General features: G+C 46.5%; 1 protein-coding gene across 3 annotated transcripts in view; it reads left to right on the forward strand.

Annotated features, from left to right (window-relative positions):
• DOCK8 (dedicator of cytokinesis 8) overlaps positions 1-18,324 on the forward strand; it is a 227,026-nt gene that overhangs the window by 170,043 nt on the left and 38,659 nt on the right. For all 3 annotated transcript variants that reach the window (XM_004373530.2, XM_023728576.1, XM_023728577.1), the window contains 6 exons: positions 2,719-2,888; positions 5,573-5,718; positions 11,481-11,663; positions 12,105-12,237; positions 13,417-13,504; positions 16,568-16,664. In XM_004373530.2, coding sequence (XP_004373587.2) covers positions 2,719-2,888; positions 5,573-5,718; positions 11,481-11,663; positions 12,105-12,237; positions 13,417-13,504; positions 16,568-16,664 — 817 coding nt within the window. The remainder of the gene's footprint in view (positions 1-2,718; positions 2,889-5,572; positions 5,719-11,480; positions 11,664-12,104; positions 12,238-13,416; positions 13,505-16,567; positions 16,665-18,324) is intronic.

Below are 18,324 nucleotides of genomic sequence, written 5' to 3' on the forward strand. Positions count from 1 at the left end.
GCAATTAATCAACAAAATGAATTAAAAGCATTCAGATTGGGAAAGGAAGAATTAAAACTATATTCTAATGAAACCAATAAAAAACTTTGAACTAAGAGACAAGTTCAGAAAGGCTGCAGGCATAAGATTAATATAAAAAATCAAGTTATTTCTATACTCTTGAAATGAATGATCCTAAAATAAAATTAAGAATATAATCCCATTTAAAATAGCATCAAAAAGAATAAAAGATTTAAGGATAAATTTAACAAAAGAAGTACAAGACTTGTACACCGAAAAGTACAAAATATTGTTGAAAGAAATAAGGAGGTCTGAGTACGTGGAAAGACATCCCATGTTCTTGGATCAGGAGACTTAATGTTGTTAAGATAGCAGTACTCCCCAAGTTGCTCTACAGAGTTAGTGCAATTCCTATCAAAATCCCGGCTGGCTTCTTTGCAGAATTCTAGAACAATCGTATGCCAGCAAGTTGATACTAGCTGCTAGTATACTAGAATCCATGCGAAAATTCAAGGAACCCAAAATAGCCAAAACAGTATTTTTTTTATTGTGCTTTAGATGAACGTTTTGCAGAGCAAATTAGTTTCTCATTAAAAAATTAATACACATATTGTTTTGTGACATTGGTTGCCAACCCCAGGACATGTCAACACTCTCCCCTTCTCGACCTTGAGTTCCCCATTATCAGCTTTCCTGTCCCCTCCTGTCTTCTTGTCCTTGCCCCTGGGCTGGTGTGCCCATTTAGTCTCATTTTGTTTCATGGGGCCTGTCTAATCTTTGGTTGAAGGGTGAACCTCAGGAGTAACCTCAGTACCGAGTTAAAAGGGTGTCCAGGAGCCATGTTCTCGGAGTTTCTCAAGTCTCTGTGAGACCAGTAAGTCTGGTCTTTTTTTTTTGTGAGTTAGAATTTTGTTCTACATTTTTCTGCAGCTCTGTCCAGGACCCTCTATTGTGATCCCTGTCAGAGCAGTTGGTGGTAGTAGCTGGGCACCATCTAGTTGTGCTGGACTCAGTCTATAGCCAAAATAACATTGAAAAAGAAAAGCAAAATTGGAGAACATACCCTTCCTAATTCCAAAACTTACTACAAAGGAACAGTAATCAAGACTATGTGGTTCTGGCATAACGGTAGACATTTTGATCAATGAAATACAATTAAGAATCCAGAAGTAAACCCATTTATAGGCAATTGTTTTTCAACAAGGTTACCAACACAATTCAATAGTGAAAGAACAGTCTTTCCAACAAACGGCGATGGGACAATTAGATCTCTATGTGCAAAAGTATCAGGTTGGACCCCTACCTCCCACCATATACAAAAATTAACTCAAAGTGGACCAGAGACCTAAATTTAAGAGCTAAAACTATAAAACTCTCAGATGAACACGGGTAATCTTCATGACCTTGGATTAGGCAGTGGTTTATAGATATGACACCACAAGCACAAGCAACCGTACGAAAAATGAAAATTGGTCTTCATTGAAGTTAAAACTTTTGTGCTTTATCGGACACCATCAAGGAAGTGAAAAGATAACCCACAGAATGGGAGAAAGCATTTGCAAATCATATATACAATGTCATAGTCAAATCATATCTAGAATATATAAAGAAATCTCACTACTCAATTAAAAATGACACACGACCCAATTAAAAAAGAGGCAAAGGACTTGAATAGACACGTCTCCAAAGAAGATATGCAAATGGCCAGTAAGCACCATTCCGACTCATAGAGGCCTTATAGAACAGGGTAGAACTGCCCCATAGGCTTTTCTAGGCTGAAATCTTTATGGGAGCAAATCGCCAGGTCTTTTCTCCCCTGGGAGGAGCCCTCATGGCACAGTGGTTAAGAGCTCAGGCTGCTAACCAGAAGGTCCGCAGTTCGAATCCACCAGTCACTCCTTAGAAACCCTGTGGGGCAGTTCTACTCTGTCACGTAGGGTCGCTGTGAGTCAGAATTGGCTCAATGGCAACAGGCTTTTCTCCCACGGAGCAGCTGGTGGGTTTGAACCGCGGACCTTTTGGTTAGCAGCCAAGCACTTAACCATTGTGCCACCAGGGCACCTTCAGTTAGCCATTAAGTAAATGCAAATCAAAACCACAATGAGATACTGCTTTATACCCATAAGGATGGTTATAAGCAAAAAGATGGACAATAAGAAATGTTGGCAAGGATGTGGGAACATCGGAACCCTCATCCATTGCTGGTGGGAATGTAAAAAGATGCAGCCACTTTGGAAAACAGTCTGGCAGTTCCTCAAAATGTTAAACATAGAGTTACCATATGATCCAGCAATTCCCCTCCGGTGTAGACACCCAAGAGAAATGAAAACATACATCCACACAAAAACTTGCACACAAATAGTATAGCGGCAGTCATGGTTCATAATAGCCAAAAAGTGCAAACAAAGCAAACGGCCATCAACTGATGAATGGTAAGATGCAGTACATCCATACCATGGAGTCTAACTGGGCAATACAAAAGGAGGAAGTACCAATTCACACTACAACATGACGAACCTCGAGAACATCGTGCCAAGCAGCAGATCCAGGATTGGACCACATGTGGTCTGGCTCTGGAATCCATTGATTTGTGCCCTTTTCTGCCTGTTGTCACATTGTCACCTCATCGTGAGGGGCACTCTGATGTCCTTATTGTTTAGGAGTGCTCTGGTTGGTTTCCCAGCACCATAACCTCTGCTTTCTGTGTTGTGCCATCAGGATCAGCAAAGTGCAAAGGAAGGCTGTCAGCGCCATCCACAGCCTGCTGAGCAGTCACGACCTGGACCCACGGTGTGCCAAACCGGAAGTGAAGGTCAAAATAGCTGCCCTCTATCTGCCCTTGGTCGGCATCATCTTGGATGCTCTGCCACAGTTCTATGACTTTACAGGTAAGACCCCTTCTGTTTCTTTCCTTGGACTGATGGGTAAACCAAACCCATTGCCATTGTCAACTCTGACAATGGCAACCCCACGTGTTTCAGAGTAGATCTGTGCTCCGTAGGGTTTTCTGCGGCTATGATCCTTCTGAAGTCAATCGCCAGGCCTTTCTTCCAGGTCGTCTCTGGGTGAATTTAAAACGCCAATCATTTGCACCACCCAGGGACTCCAGATTGGTGGGAGCCTCTGCCACATACCCAACAGAACGAGGTCATTCTCATTAGCTCCAGTACGGACATGTCTGTGTGAGCAATTCTCCACACCCGTGGTCCCCTGTCTTAAGCTTGGTTCTCTAGAGGAGCAAAACCAGTAAGCATATATCTAAAAATATGTATGTGTAGAGAGATTTATTTCAAGGAAATGGCTCACGCAATTGTAGAGGCTGGCAAGTCCCAAATCCATGGGTCAGGAAGCAGGCTGGAGGCTTCTCCTGACTCAGCGTGGTTGTAGGGGCTGACAAACCCAAAATCTGCAGGTTAGACAGCAGGCTGCTGGCTTACAGAGTTGCGGGAGCTACAGAATCCAAACTCTGCAGGTTAGGCTGTTGACTCACGTCCCAAGAACCCAGGTCAGAGGATGATAAGGTGAATGCAGGATCGAATGCAAGTTTGAGAGGGCAAGCTTTGCCAGAACATCTGTATATATTGGAAGCAGGTCACACCCCCAAGGAAACCTTCCTTCCCGCTGATTGGCTGCTCGCATCAGATCACACAATGGAGGATGATTACATAATGTCTGCCAAACCACTGAGAATCCTGGCCTAGCCAAGTTGATGCATAACATTAGCCATCATATCCCCAAAACCTCTTTAACATAGGCCCAAATCCATTTTTTTAAAAAAAATCCAAAAGCACATAACCTCATGTATGTTTCTTAGAAATTACATACAGGCACAAATATATGTAGAGTGCCTGAGTGGCAAGAATGGTTAACACATTCAGCTACTAAGTGAAAGGCTGGCAATTCCAGTCCACCCAGAGGTGCCTCCAAAGAAAGGCCTGGAGATCTGGTTCTGGAAGTTCACAGCCATGAAAACCCTATGGAGCACAGTTCTACTCTGCACATGGGGTCACCATGAGTCAAAATCAACTGGTTATCTGGTTAGCTGGTTAGCTGCCTGCCGACCACACACACACGCACACAGGATTCTGATCACTTCTGAGAGTGGTTATTACTTTTTCCTCAACTCAAGGGAAGTTCTTGGAAATAACCATGCTGCTCTCCTGGCTGACAAAGGATCTCGGGGCCTGGGGATTGCTTCCGTAAGCCCAGCCATCCTTTCAGAAGTCATCTTTGGAATTTGGAACCATCCAGTTCTTCCCATTTCCTCCAAATGCAAAGTGTCATGTGTGATGAAATTGCCTTAAAACACAACAGCGAATTACTATTTTTAAAAGTTGGATTCTGTCTTCACAACTTTAGCAGATGAAAATGTTGTTTACGGAGTTATTTTTCTGGAAATGTTAAGGCTCAGATGGTTATGGTGTTGACATGACAGGTCTAATGAAATGTGAGTTTTTAATGAATGGATCAGCAGCAAGTTTTTTAATTCACCTTCCCAAGAACTGCTCAAACAAATAGTTTCTGTGTCTGTATTCGGTAGCATTCTTAACAACCAACCTTTTAAATTGCAGGATTGTTTTCTTCTGTTTGTTTGCATACATCTATACTATGTAGAAGAAACCCATTCCCATCTAGTCGATTCTAACTCATAGCTACCCTGCAGAACAGAGTAGAACTGCCCCATGGGGTTTCCTAGGCTGTAATCTTTAGGGAAGCAGATTGCCATATCTTTCTCCCACAGAGCAGCTGGTGGGTTTGAACCCATGACCTTTCGACCTTAGCGGCCGAGCGCTTAAACCACTGCATCATCAGGGCTTCTTATACCTATTTATAGATACAGATGTATCTCTGTTGTATAAACCCGTTGCTGTGGAGTTGATTGACTCGCAGATACGATCAATTAACATTCATTTCCAACATGTTGAAATTTAATAAATTATTGTTGGATTTACAACTGTGTAGCTGGTTATTCCATAAGGTACTTATTTAATTAAATAATTTTCGGGTCCTTTCTGTTTGGTCATTATTTAAAATAAATGGGTAAGCTTAAAAAGAAATTAGACAGCAGGAAAGTTTTATGAAAGCTTTGGAAACTTTGAACTTCACCATTTGAAAAATTAAATTCTAGCCCAATCTTGTACTGGACACCTCTTTTGTCAGCTGGCCTACTTTTTACAATGGATGGTACCAGATTCAATAATGCTAGACGTCAGGTCTAAAATTATTCTGTCGACTTCTGTGATGAATAATTATCAGTATAAATAAGTTGAGTCCCTGGATGGCGCAGATGGTTAAGCACTGGACTGCCAACCAAAAGGCTGGCGGTTCAAACCCTCCCACAGGCACCTCAGAAGAGAGGCCTGGCGATCTGCTTCCAAGAAGTCACAGCCTTGAAAGCCCCATGGAGCCATTCTACTGTGCACACACGGGGCTGCTATGAGGCGAGACTGATGCAACAGCAACTAACAATAACATAAATAAGTTGGGTCTTGGATTTGCTGGCTCCTGGGCAGGGGACATGTTGAGAAATACCGTCTTTGGCTTGGCATTACCACTGGTGTTTGAATTACAGCTGCAGATGCCCGTGGTGGAAAAAGTCGCTGCAACGGCTCGGATGAAGAACAAGAAGGAGGGAGTACAATTAACCAGAATGTGGCCCTGGCCATCGCTGGGAATAACTTTAATCTGAAGACGAGTGGAGTAATCCTGTCTTCTTTGGTATGGTGGTGCACGTTTCTCTGCTTTATCCCCTCCCCTTCCCCAGGCTACTTTTTGTTGTTGGGAGTCCCTGGGTGGCACAAACGGTGAAGCACTCAACTATTAGCTGAAAGGCCAGCTGCTCGAACCCACCCAGAGGCACCTCAGAAGAAAGGCCTGGCAATCTGGTTCGAAAAGGTCACAGCCTTGAAAACTGTATGGAGCAGTTCTACTGTGCACACATGGGGTCGCCATGAGTCACAATCAACTAACAACAACACTAGCAAAAATATCTATAACCTAACATTTGTCAATTTAACGTTTTTCACGTGTACAATTTAGTGATGTCAATTACATGGATCATGTTGTGCAACCATCACCAGTGTCCACTGCCAAATGTCCGTTTTGCATTTTCTCCCTTCTCCTGATGGGTTTGTTCTTATGCTCGCTGACCAGAACCCGGTGTAGAGCAGGCATGGGGGTGTCTGCCTCATTGCTCACTTCTGGAAGGAATCACTGTGAGGCTGGTGGCCGAGGAGGGGATGGCACAGATGAGGCGGCACGCAGGTCAGGCAGGGTTCTCGCAGTCAAATCCCTGCAGTCCCAACGGTGCCAAGTTCAAGGTTCAGGGAAAGAGGCGCACTTGGGAAATCTGAGATCGTTGCAAAGGAGATCAAAGGAAGGTTGGCCAAGAACGGGGGCTGGGGACCGCGTTTTATTCTGTGTGTTTTATTACTTGTACTGTGTCTGCCTCCAAAAGAGAGACGAAGGGGGTTTGAGGCTTGGGAGAGGCGCTTCTTAAGTGAAAGCAGTCAGCTTTACTGGGTGCCCAGGGAGCCTAAACAAGGGCAGTGGTGGCTCAGTGGTAGAATTCTCGCCTTCCACGCGGAGACCCGGGTTCGATTCCCAGCCAGTGCACCTCATGTGCAGCCACCACCTGTCTGTCACTGTCACTGGAGTCTTATGTGTTGCTGGGATGCTGAACAAGTTCAGCAGATCTTCCAGATTAAGCAGACTAGGAAGAAAGGCCTGGCGATCTACTTCCGAACATCAGACAATGAAAAAACACTGTGAATCACAATGATTCGCTCTGCAGCTGATCATAGGGCTGACACAGGACCAGGCAGCATTTTGTTCCATTGGGCACTGTGGCGCCCTGAGTAGGCGCCAACCCACCAACAGCTAACAGCAACAACGGGGAGCCGAAAGAGAGTTGTTGGGCTCTGTCCTTTGAGCAGACTGTGTGGGCTGAAAGAGGGACTCCTCGGGGAAGGCAGCCTGTGATTCCCTTGAGGACCCATCCCTGTCCCTTCATGAGCTCTGACTCTCTCTTTGCAAGACCAAACCAAAACAACCAAACCCACTGCCACTGAGTCCGCTCTGACTCACAGCGACCCTACAGGACAGAGTGGAACTGCCCCAGAGGGTTTCCAAGGAGCGGCTCGTGGATTCGAACGGCTGACCTTTTGGTTAGCAGCCGAGCTCTTAACCACTGCACCTCCAGGGCTCCTTTTGTCAAGACAGCTCCAACTTAATCTAACTTTGCGTTTCAGCATAGGGTTCATGTCTGTGGAGAACTGAATTGGCTCATTTCTGGGAAAGGCAGGTTGTCTCAGTCTCCTAGTGCTGCTGTAACAGAAGTACCACACGTGGGTGGCTTTAATGAACAGAAATTTATTTTCTCCAAGTTAGGAGGCTAGAAGTCCGAATTCAGGGCGCTGGCTCTAGGGGAAGGCTCTCTCTGTCCGCTCTGGGGGAAAATCCTTGTTTCAGCGTCTCTAGCGTTCTCCTTGGGGTTCTTTGGAGATCTCTACGTGGCATCTCTCTTTCCCCCATTCCTGGTTGCTTGCTTCTGTGCCTCATTTGTTCTTTTATATCTCGATAGTGATTGGCTTAAGACACAGCCTACACTGAAATGGTCTGATTAACATAACAAAGAAACCCCTATTCCCAAATAGGATCACATCCACAGGTAGCAACCAAACCAAACCCATGCTGTGAAATCAATTCCCACTCATAGAGATCCTCTAGGACAGAGCAGAACTGCCCCCCATAGGGTTTCCAAGGAGCGCCTGGTAGATTCGAACTGCCAACCTTTTGGTTAGCAGCCGAGCTCTTAACCACTGCGCCACCAAGGCTCCTCCACAGGTAGAGGGATTAGGACTTACAACACATATTTTTGGAGGGACACAATTTAATTCGTAACACAGGTGTAGGGCTTAACCCTTCTTTACTGAAAACTTCTTTCTCTTCCCTCCGGCACTTAGCAATTCCTCGTCCCCTAACACCTGTGAGGGCCGGAGTACAGAGAGGCAGAGGAGGAGGAAGGAGAAGGGACTTTTGAGATTTGACAGATCTGATGTTACAATTCGATATATATTGTTTGATTTATGACCTCCTCCTCCATTGTAATATCCATCTTCCCAAAGCTAATTGCTTGAGGCACTGCACGCCTTTGACCTTGTTATTGTTAAAAATAATGAAAGCTCAGCAACATTTGAACAGGTTTATGCTGAGCAGTTACTCTATATGCATATAAAAAACCCAAGCCAAACCTGTTGCCGAGAGTCGATTCTGATGCATAGCAAGCCTACAGGACAGAGTAAGACTGCCCCAGAAGGTTTCCGAGGAGCAGCTGGTGGATTCAAACTGCTGACCTTTTGGTTAGCAGCTGAGGTCTTAACCACTGACCCACCAGGGCTCCTCTATGCATATAGGGAGATCATTTTGATTCCAGAAAAAGCAAATGGCTCAAAGTAAGCTAGGTACAGTGGGGCTTATAAAGAGAAGAGGAGGGAGAATTACAGAAGATCAACCACTGGCTAATCTTAACATGTCTGATGGAACCCTGCCCTCCCCCCTTTTACTGAGATCAACTGATATCAGGTCACAAGAAGGTCTCTGCCCCTCCACCCAGCCATATCCTTTATTTTTTATTGTGCTTTAGATGGTTTACAGAGCAAATTAGTTTCTCATTAAACAGTACACATACTGTTTTATGACATTGGTTGATAACCATATCTTTTAAGATTCAAACTTAGTAAGCCAGACTTTGAACAGGAAAGAAAGGGTTTGCAACTTTGGGTGAAAGACAAGCCTCAGGCAGATTAATTTTGGTCAGGGATTTCTTTAAAGTGAATGTTTGCTTTTGTGGGTGAGAAACCCCCAAATCAAAGCAAGATATCTGCTTTCAGTTTTTCTCTTTGACATTGTTTGCCTCTGAGGGAGAAACCCCATGGCCCAAAGCTGACCTGTCAGAGCGTATTCCCTGTGAACTTATAATACATCTAAAGACTTCATTTCTTCTTGAAAAACTCAAGTCAGAGTAATTTCATCAGCTCTATCATCCGCATCCAAAACTAACACTGCCCTCACGTACTCATAAATGCCTCACTGCAGTCTCTCCGGCACATTCCACTGGATATTAGCTACTCCGCGTGAAGCCAGGGTGCAGACGTATGTTGTTGGCAGTGTGCATTTGCTGAGTAACAGGAAGTGCACTCAGCACTGTAAAATGAGTGCTCGTGGCCAAGGGATGAAAGCAAATAGGCTTACGCTCACCCCCAACCCACGGGCAGACAGAAATAGTAGTTCACGTCTTAGGACCGAAGACTTCAGCGAGTTCTGAACTTGATTAATTTGCCGAGAAGGTCGTAACCCTGATGTTTGCAGGCTGTGGCCGAGAAGCTAGCTCAGGGACAGTTGGAGTGTTTGTGGCTCCTAGCCAGGCTAGTTCGCTTCTGCAAGCCCAGCCCTGCGCTGTCCAGTTGAAGGAGAAGAGCTTGGAGAGCTTAGCAGCATCGAAGCCCCTTTGTATCACTGATTGGGGAGCGTGGTAGAGCTCTAGAGAAGACTGCCAGACCACACTACCCATTATGGGTTGATTGTGTACCCCTAAAATATGGCTGACACTGTCCCTATGGATGTAATCCCATTTGGAAATAGGGTTTCTTTGTTATGTTAATGAGCCAGATCAGTGTAGGGATGTCCTAAACCTAACCATTTTTGAGATAGAAGGAGTAGCATAGACTCAGAGACAAGCAAGCCCAAACGGGGAAAGACAGATGTCACACAGAGATCGCCAAGGAACCCAGGAATGCTGGGGCTACAGAGGCCGAGACAAGGATCTTCCCCCGGAGCAGACAGAAAGAGAGCCTTCCCCTAGAGCCGGTGCTCTGAATTTGGACTTCTAGCCTCCTAAGCTATGAGAAAACAAATTTCTGTTGGTTAGAGTCACCCACGTGTGGTATTTCTGTTATAGGCGCATTTCGGACTAAGACAGCCCCCATGACAGAGGGAGCCTAGTTAAGTACCCAGATACCTACCACCCCACAGGAGACCCCTTTGCTGAGCAGCCCAGCCCAGAAAGCACACTCCTGACCTGCCCGCTCCCAGCGCAGAAACCCACGCCGCGCACAGGAGTAGGAACTCACGCCTGCCGCGGGGGCGCACGCCTGCCCATCCGCTCGCTCACCGCGCCCGCCATTCAGCAGACAGGAGGATGGCGCGTGGTAGAGAGCAAAGGCTCTGATGAACGCAGGGAGGAGAAGGAGTGAGGATGGCTGTGTGAAAAGTGGGTGCGATGGCCACGTCAGACTGTGTCATCTCGTTTGATGGCCAGACCCTCACCAGTAAAACTGAAAGCACTTAGTTTTTGGTGAAAATACACACAGCAGATCATATGCCCACTCAGCAGTTTCTACAGGTACAATTCAGTGACGTTGGTTACGTTCTTCACGTTGTGGCAAAATACAACAGAGCTATCCAAGATAACAAAGCTTTCTGGTAACCTGGGCGAAAAGTCGGAAGGAGCTACAGCTGATGGCAGAAAAGGTCAGCCCGACTGCAGCTGTCCCGACAGTGCTGGTTCAACACCAGGAATGGGGTGGGGAGGGAAGCACAATTATAAGGAAAGGAAACCCGTTGCCGTCGAGTCGATCCTGACCAGAGTAGAACTGCCCCATAGGGTTTCCAAGGAGCGGCTAGTGGACTCGAACTGCCGACCTTTTGGTTAGCAGCCTAGCTCTTAACTACTTCGCCACCAGCGTTCCAACAAGAAAAGTAGAAGGTGGGCAATTGTGTTGAGAATAACTGAATTGACCCCATGCACAGTGGACTCCAAAGATCCGAGTACAGTGTCCATGTGTTACAAACCGTGTCATCTTTACTCGCATCTATGAGAAAGTAGAATAAAGAGCCCATCATCACTTTGGGCAGGAATTAATGAGAATGAACAAGCTCAATTCAATGAGCAAATCTGCTGCTGTTTTGTTTTGTTTTTTCATTACTGTGTTCAAAAGGAGCCCTGGTGGCACAGTGGTTAAAGTGCTTGGCTGCTATCAGAAAGGTGGGCAGTTGAACCCAACAGCTCCTCCACCGGCGAAAGATGTGGCGGTCTGCTTCTGTGAAGATGACAGCCTTGGAAACCCTATGGAGGGCGGTTCTCCTCTGTCCTGTAGCGTCACTGTGAGTCAGAATCACTCGACAGCAACATGTATTTTTGTTTGGTTGGTTCAATTATCTCTGTCACAAACATTTTACATGCAGCTGTCTCCAAGTGTCGACTGGATTGGGACCATCGCTTTGCTTAGTCAATGAATGTGTTTGTGCCACAAAACAAACCAACCAAAAGTACGGCTTCCGAGGGCCCGGGAAGGCAGGATTTCTGCCAGCAGGTCTTTAGCCAAAGATGAAATCCAAGTCCCGCGTCCTAAGCGATTAGCACCCGTCAGCCGTCCATTTTTCCGCACTCACCTTCACGTCCCACTGTGCCTCCTTCCCAGCCCTACAAGCAGTGCAACGTGCTGAGTGCCGACACCACCCGCAACCTCATGATCTGCTTCCTCTGGATCATGAAAAACGCCGATCAGAGCCTCATTCGGAAGTGGATTGCCGACCTGCCTTCCATGCAGCTAAACAGGATTCTGGACCTGCTTTTCATCTGTGTCTCGTGTTTTGAGTACAAGGTAAGTGTGGGCCGGCTGGTTGTGTGCCGGCCTTTGTCTCCCACGCTCAGACCTGGCCTGTGACGGCCCCCTTTGTGTGGGCCATGGAGGCATCGTTAATTTTTCTCGTGTCTGCGCTCACATCCATAACCTGTTTGCGTTGTGGACACGATCATTCCACAGGCAAGGGGTCTCTGTCTAACCCCAATTATTCCATCACAAACATTTTATGTGTAGCTCTTTCAAAGTGTTGGTGTGATTAGGGTCATCGCTTTGGTTAGTAAATAGCCAAAGCAGGATTTCGTCCAAAAGATTCCCCCAAAGCAGTATCTCTGTAGCGTGGGGAGCCATCAGCACGTGGCTAACCAGTGCTGCAGGCACCGGGAGTGTTCTGTTTGGAGGGTGCTCTCCGTGGACAGAGATCTCACCCGGCGAAATGTCCTCTTCGTCTGTCCTGCCCAGGGAAAGCAGAGCTCAGACAAGGTCAGCACCCAGGTCCTGCAGAAGTCCAGGGACGTCAAGGCCCGGCTGGAGGAGGCGCTGCTGCGTGGGGAAGGGGCCCGAGGAGAGATGATGAGGCGTTGCCGGACTCCAGGTGTGCGGGTGGGGTGGGGTTCCAGGGGTGCGGGTGGTGGGTGGGGCCCCAGGTGTGCATGTAGGGGGTGGGGCTTCAGGTATTCAGGTGGGAGATGAGGCTGTAGGTGTGGGGATGGAGGATGAGGCTCCAGGTGTGCAGGTGGGGATGGGGCTCCAGGTGTGTGGGTGTGGGTGGTGCTGGCCCTGCCCAGCTTTCTGTCAAGAGCTTTGAGCTCCTCCCCTTCAAGGAGCGGCCATCCTAAGAGCACAGGAACCCTGAAATGGCCTGGAATGGCGTCTTCTAACTCAAACCCGTGGTCGAGTTGTGCCCATCAAGGCAGCAGCTTCTCCAGGGGCATTTGACTAGTTTAGCTAGACTAGTCCCTGAGTGTTGCAAATGGTTAACGTCCTTGGCTGCTAACCAAAAGGTTGGAGGTTCAAGTCCACCCAAAGGCACCTTAGAAGAAAGGCCTGGCAATCTACTTCTGAAAAATCAGCCATTGAAAACCCTACGGAGTGCAGTTCTCCTCTGACACACGTCGGAGTGCCGTGAGTCAGAGTCAACTCAGCAGCAACTGGAAAATCTAGGTCATGACCAAGAAAGTGGATAGTTCTGGTCCCAAGATCATGCACCAAGTCATTTGGGAGCACTGTTAGAATGGGAGTTGGTACCCCAAACAATCTCAGTGTGTTCTCGTCCCCCAGGGACCCCACCCACCAGGAATGATCTCAAAAAGGCTGAACTGTAGATAGAATGAACTGCTCAGGTCCCTTTAGCTTGTGTGCTGAGCTCCAACTAAAACAGAGAGACAGCTTGTCCAGTGCCACGGGGCACAGTGACGGGGAGCTTGGAGAGAGCTCCACGTTTTCAGGGGTGGTGGGGCACCTTTATTCAACCCCCACGCTTTCCTTTCCAACAACTCAGTGGGAAACCCAGAGCCTCACGGAACGCTCTGTTCCTGAGAAACGGGCTCCCTGATGCCCCAGGAAGGCAGGGCAAGGGTCTTCCGCAGCTCTGGCTCACCTGTTAACGAGCAGACCAACCCACCATGGGATGGAGGCTTTGCTCCACCGGCATCCAACATGGCCGCCCGTCAGTGGGAGGAGGGCTGCTGAGCCGGCTCTGTGACGGAACTTCCGGTTGTCCGGGAGGGTTCCGTGCTGATCAAATTCCTATCGTGCTTTTCTTACCTCCTAGGGAATGACCGATTTCCAGGCCTCAGTGAAAACTTGAGATGGAGAAAAGAGCAGACGCACTGGCGGCAAGCTAACGAGAAGCTAGATAAGTACGTCGCTCAACCACTTTGTGCGACTTTTACCCAAAGTCCAGAACTGCTGTTCCCAGGCTACTTGCATTACTGACAACCACGAAAGACATCCTTCCACGGGGAGGAAACTCAGACATCCTATCTGTGTGAATGCAGTTCGTCCCCGGGGGGCAGGATAACAAAAGAATAAGGAACTATGATTTCCAGCTCTTACAGTTTACCACATTGATGAACATTTCGAGAAAACTAATAGCTAGCAGCCTCAGATAGCATAACCAAAGCAGCCTATGGGGGCTGGGGAAGACAGAGACAAATAGAGTAAGCAGCACAAGACCGCATCATTTCACATCCACGTTTCCACGGGGGAAATGTGTCTAAAGATGGACATTCAGGGATATTCTTGTCAGCATTATTTAAAACTGTTTTAAAAAAAAAAAAAAAAAAGGAGGGGGACATAATCTCAAGTCTCTAACTGCATGTATGCAGTTAAAGGCTGGGAGGAAAAGTACGAAAATCTCAACAGTGGTTTTCTTCAGTGTTGGGAATGTAGGTAATTGGTGTTCTCTTCTTTACACTTGGCTGGTTGTCCTACAGGGGATGTGTATTTTTATCAGAAAAAAATACAAAGAAATGAAAGAGGAATAATCCTGTTTGGCTTTCCAATAGATAATGGAGCCCTGGTGGCACAATGGTTAAGTGCTCGGCTGGTAACCGAAAGGCTGGCATTTCGAACCTGCCCAGCAGCTCTGTGGGAGAAAGACCTGGTGATCTGCTTTCATAAAGATTACAGCCAAGACAACCCTATGAGACAGTTCTACTCCGTCACATGGGGTCACTCTGAGTCAGAATCAACTCAATGGCATCCAAAAACAACGATCGATGGATGGATGGACGGACGGATATATCTTATGTATCCAACATTTAGACATATGAAGACGGAAACTAAATTGGTTGGAATAGATAGCACATGTCTCCTGTTCCTGTGAGTAGTAGGTATCCTTTTGAATCCCAAGAGTCCCTGAGCAAAGGATTGTAGGGTTAAAGGGCTCCCTACTGGATAAGGCACGGGTAGGACATCCTGTAAAGCACCCATCATAAGGTGGGGCAAGGAGGCACACCTGAATAGCAATGGTGTTTCGTAAATAAATACGAGTAAGTATCCTTGTTGCTACCACCTGCATTAGTTCTGAAGGACGACTGTGACAAATTAGCACAAATAGAGTGGCCTGAAACACCCGAAATTTCTTTCTCTCGGCTCTGGAGAGCGGAAGTCCAGGATTCAGGTGTCAGCAGGGACTCACTCCCTCTTAAGGCTCTGGCGGGAATCCGTCTTTGCCTCTTCCGGCCTCTGATGGCCCCAGGCGTTCCATAGCTGTGGCAGCATCACCCCAATCTCTCTGTGCGTTTGTGTCTTTTCTCCTCTTTGTATAAGGACACCGCTCACGTTGGATTAGGGTCCACCCTGCTCCAGTACAACCTCAGGCTAACTTAACCCATTGCATCACAAAGACCTTATTTACAAATAAGGCCACATTCACAGAAAGGAGGTCTGTTAGGACTGGCACATTTCTTTTTGGGGGACACAATTCAACCCATAACACCATGAGAATGAACACTTCTAGTCCACTTACGGGACTTTTGGGAGTCTGATTTGTTTAAAAACATTGAAGAGAGAAACATTTTTATTATAGATGTTACTTGGAAAACTCAGATGTTTGTTTTATTAATATATCCATTTGCTTTAAATATTTTATTCTTGCTCTGAACTCCCTGGAATGATTTATAAGATATTTGATTCTGAGAGTCCATAGTTCAAGTTCAGGCCGTGAACGACAACAACAAAAGCAAGCAGCTGCCGCCAGAGAACTGCTTAGGTAATGAAGACAGCAGCCGTGCAGAATTACAGGCTGAGTCTAACAAGGCATGTGTCCTCTGGGCTGTGTAAATCGAGGTTTGGGGAAAGCTTTCCCTTTTGCTTGCAGTAACAACACAGTGCACCTCATACACAGCCACCACCTGTCTGTCAGCTTTTTTGGTTTAGTGGGAAATTGGAGTCCTGTGGTGCAAACGGTTTGCACTTGGCTACTAACCAAAAGGTTGGCAGTTCAGATACACCCAGGGGCGCCATGGAAGAAAGGTCGGGCAATCTGCTTCTGTAAAGATTGCAGTCAAGAAAACCCTATGGAGCACGGTTCTATTTTGTAACACATGGGGTCGCCATGAGTTGGAATGGGTTTAGTTTAGCGGGTAATGGGAGTCCCTGTTGGTAAGAATGGTTAAGGCTCTTAGCTGCTAACTGAAAGTTGGAAGTTCAAGTCCACCCAGAGGTGCCTCAGAAAGAAGGCCTGGTGATCTGCTTCCATAAAGATTACAGCCAAGAAAACTGGATGGATCACAGTTCTACTCTGACACACATGTGGTCACCACGAGTTAGTGGTGACTTCAAGGCAACTGGTCATGGGTAATGACCAGTGATGCCCAGCAGGGTGGTAGGTGACCCACCCCACAGGGATGCAGCCTTGGTTCCCACTGGAAAGGGACCCAGCCCATGCAGAGGAGTGACAAAAGGCTGGACTTGACTCCGCAGAAGTCAGAAGCCTGACATTTCCTTGACCTAGTTTGGAAGCATCACCATGCCCTTGGCAGCGTCACTGTTCGCCTAATTCACACCACACCCAGCCTCACTGTCTGCAGCCTGTGGCTCAGATCCAGAGATCGTTCTCCTGCATGGAACGCTGAATGGCCCCAGCCACTAGTCAACAATCTGATTCTCTAGCCTGATTGCTAACAGCAACCAATAATTGTTTCTCTACCCGTTCTTGTTATTTTATGATTGTCATCATTGTTAGTAATAGTGGGGATGATGATGGCCTGGAAACTTTACCTAGACCATCCTTCCAACCAGACGCGCCAGTCGCAGAAAACACCCAGCATTCCACGGTTACCTGCAGCCAGCTGCTTTGTTTTTATTTGAGGTTGACTGTTCTGGAGATTTCTTCACGCTTTGGTGCATGGATTGCCATTGCTGAAATATGTCCAAGTTTGACGTGTGCTTTGCTTTGATCTCTTTTTGTTTTCTAGAACAAAGGCAGAGCTAGATCAAGAGGCCTTGATCAGCGGCAACCTGGCCACAGAGGCGAACTTAATCATCTTGGACATGCAGGAAAATATCATCCAGGTGAGGCCAAAGAACACCTAATCAGTTCAACAAGAACATGTTTACAGGAATTTAAAAGGAATCCTTTATACAGCATTGTGAAAGAAGTGAGCACGATCCCAAAATGCCTTTTTTTTTTTTTTAAATGAAGTCAGGACGTTGGTGTTTACGATAGTGTCCACCTTGCAAATTCCACAGATACCGAACATTTTTCTGGCTTCTTTGAGTTGCTGTTCACTTGGAAAGGGTTTGTATGCTTGACAAGCTGGCTGGCCCTTGTGGTTAAATACACCAGAGTGTGTACCAAGCTTATAATAAGTGTGGATGGTGGGCTTATTGTTCAGTATCTAGAACAAGGAAGGCAAATAGTTTCTTCTGATGGGTCAACTCCAGTGATTGATGCAGCCATCAATCCTGTCTGGTTTGGGAGGTAAGGCTATGACTGGGCTAGGTTAAAAAAAAAAGTACTGAGTTTGATTAATGATGTCTGCTTCAGGCACAAATCGGAGAACGGAAGGGGTCTGTGCCATGTATTTGCCTGTAGAACAGCATCATTGTGAACTTTTCAGTGACACAATTCACCATCCTAATTTTATCTTCTAGGTAGATGTTCCCCAAAACTCCTAAGTCTAGGTGATAATGGGTTTTTAGTACTGCTGAAAAATGAGTCCATTGGAACTTAATAATTAAGCCCCATGGAAAAATGTTTCCACTGAGAAATCATTTATTAGAATAGATCTAGTATTGATTTTTAGGGCTCGAAGAAATATTGTTGAAACACAGTGCAACCTTCCTTATCCAGCTTTTAGATTGTCTAAAATCAAAGTAATTATTATACAAAAATAAAGACAAAAAGAACGTGGCATCTTTGATAACTTTGATATCTTTGATAATTTAAATGCCTGACATCACATAGATGATATCTTTATGTGACACTACTTTGAGAGCTATATGCCTACCCTCCGTCCCCAGAATGCACCCACAATTTTCAAAGGGAGCTGAAATGTAATAGCCATTATCCATGGTGTTGTTAGTCCTGCTGTAGCTGAGAAGAGGTCTCTGGGTGGAGCAAAGGTTAAGCTCTTGGCTGCTAACCAAAATGTGGGCAGTTCAAGTTTACGCAGCAGCTGCATAGGAGAAAGATCTAGCAGTATGCTTCCGTAAAGATTACTGCCAAGAAAACCCAGGGGTCAGTTCTAATCTGTCACATGGGGCCACTATGAGTCGGAATTGACTCAATGTCACCTAACGACAACTAACTGAAAGATCGGTGGTTCGCAACCACCGCGGCCTCCTCCAGACGGAGTCCAGCACAACTAGAAGGTGCCCGGCTCCCACCACTGATGGCTCTGACAGGGTACACAACAGAGGGTCCTGGACAGAGCTGGAGAAAAATGGAGAACAAACTTCTAACTCACAAAAAAAGACCAGACTTCCTGGCCTGACAGAGACTGGAGAAACCCTGAGAGTATGGCCCCCGGACACCCTTTTAGCTCAGTAATGAAGTAAGTCACTCCGGAGGTTCACCATTTAGCCAAAGATTAGACAGACCCATACTACAAAACGAGACTAAAGGGGCACAACAGCTCAGTGGCAAGGACTGGAAGGCAGGAGGGAACAGGAAAGCTGGTAATAGGGAACCCAAGGTCAAGAAGGGAGAGTACTGACATGTCATGGGGTT

The sequence above is a fragment of the Trichechus manatus genome, unplaced genomic scaffold (genome assembly GCF_000243295.1).
Source record: "Trichechus manatus latirostris isolate Lorelei unplaced genomic scaffold, TriManLat1.0 scaffold00025, whole genome shotgun sequence".
NCBI classification, from domain to species: Eukaryota; Metazoa; Chordata; class Mammalia; order Sirenia; family Trichechidae; genus Trichechus; species Trichechus manatus.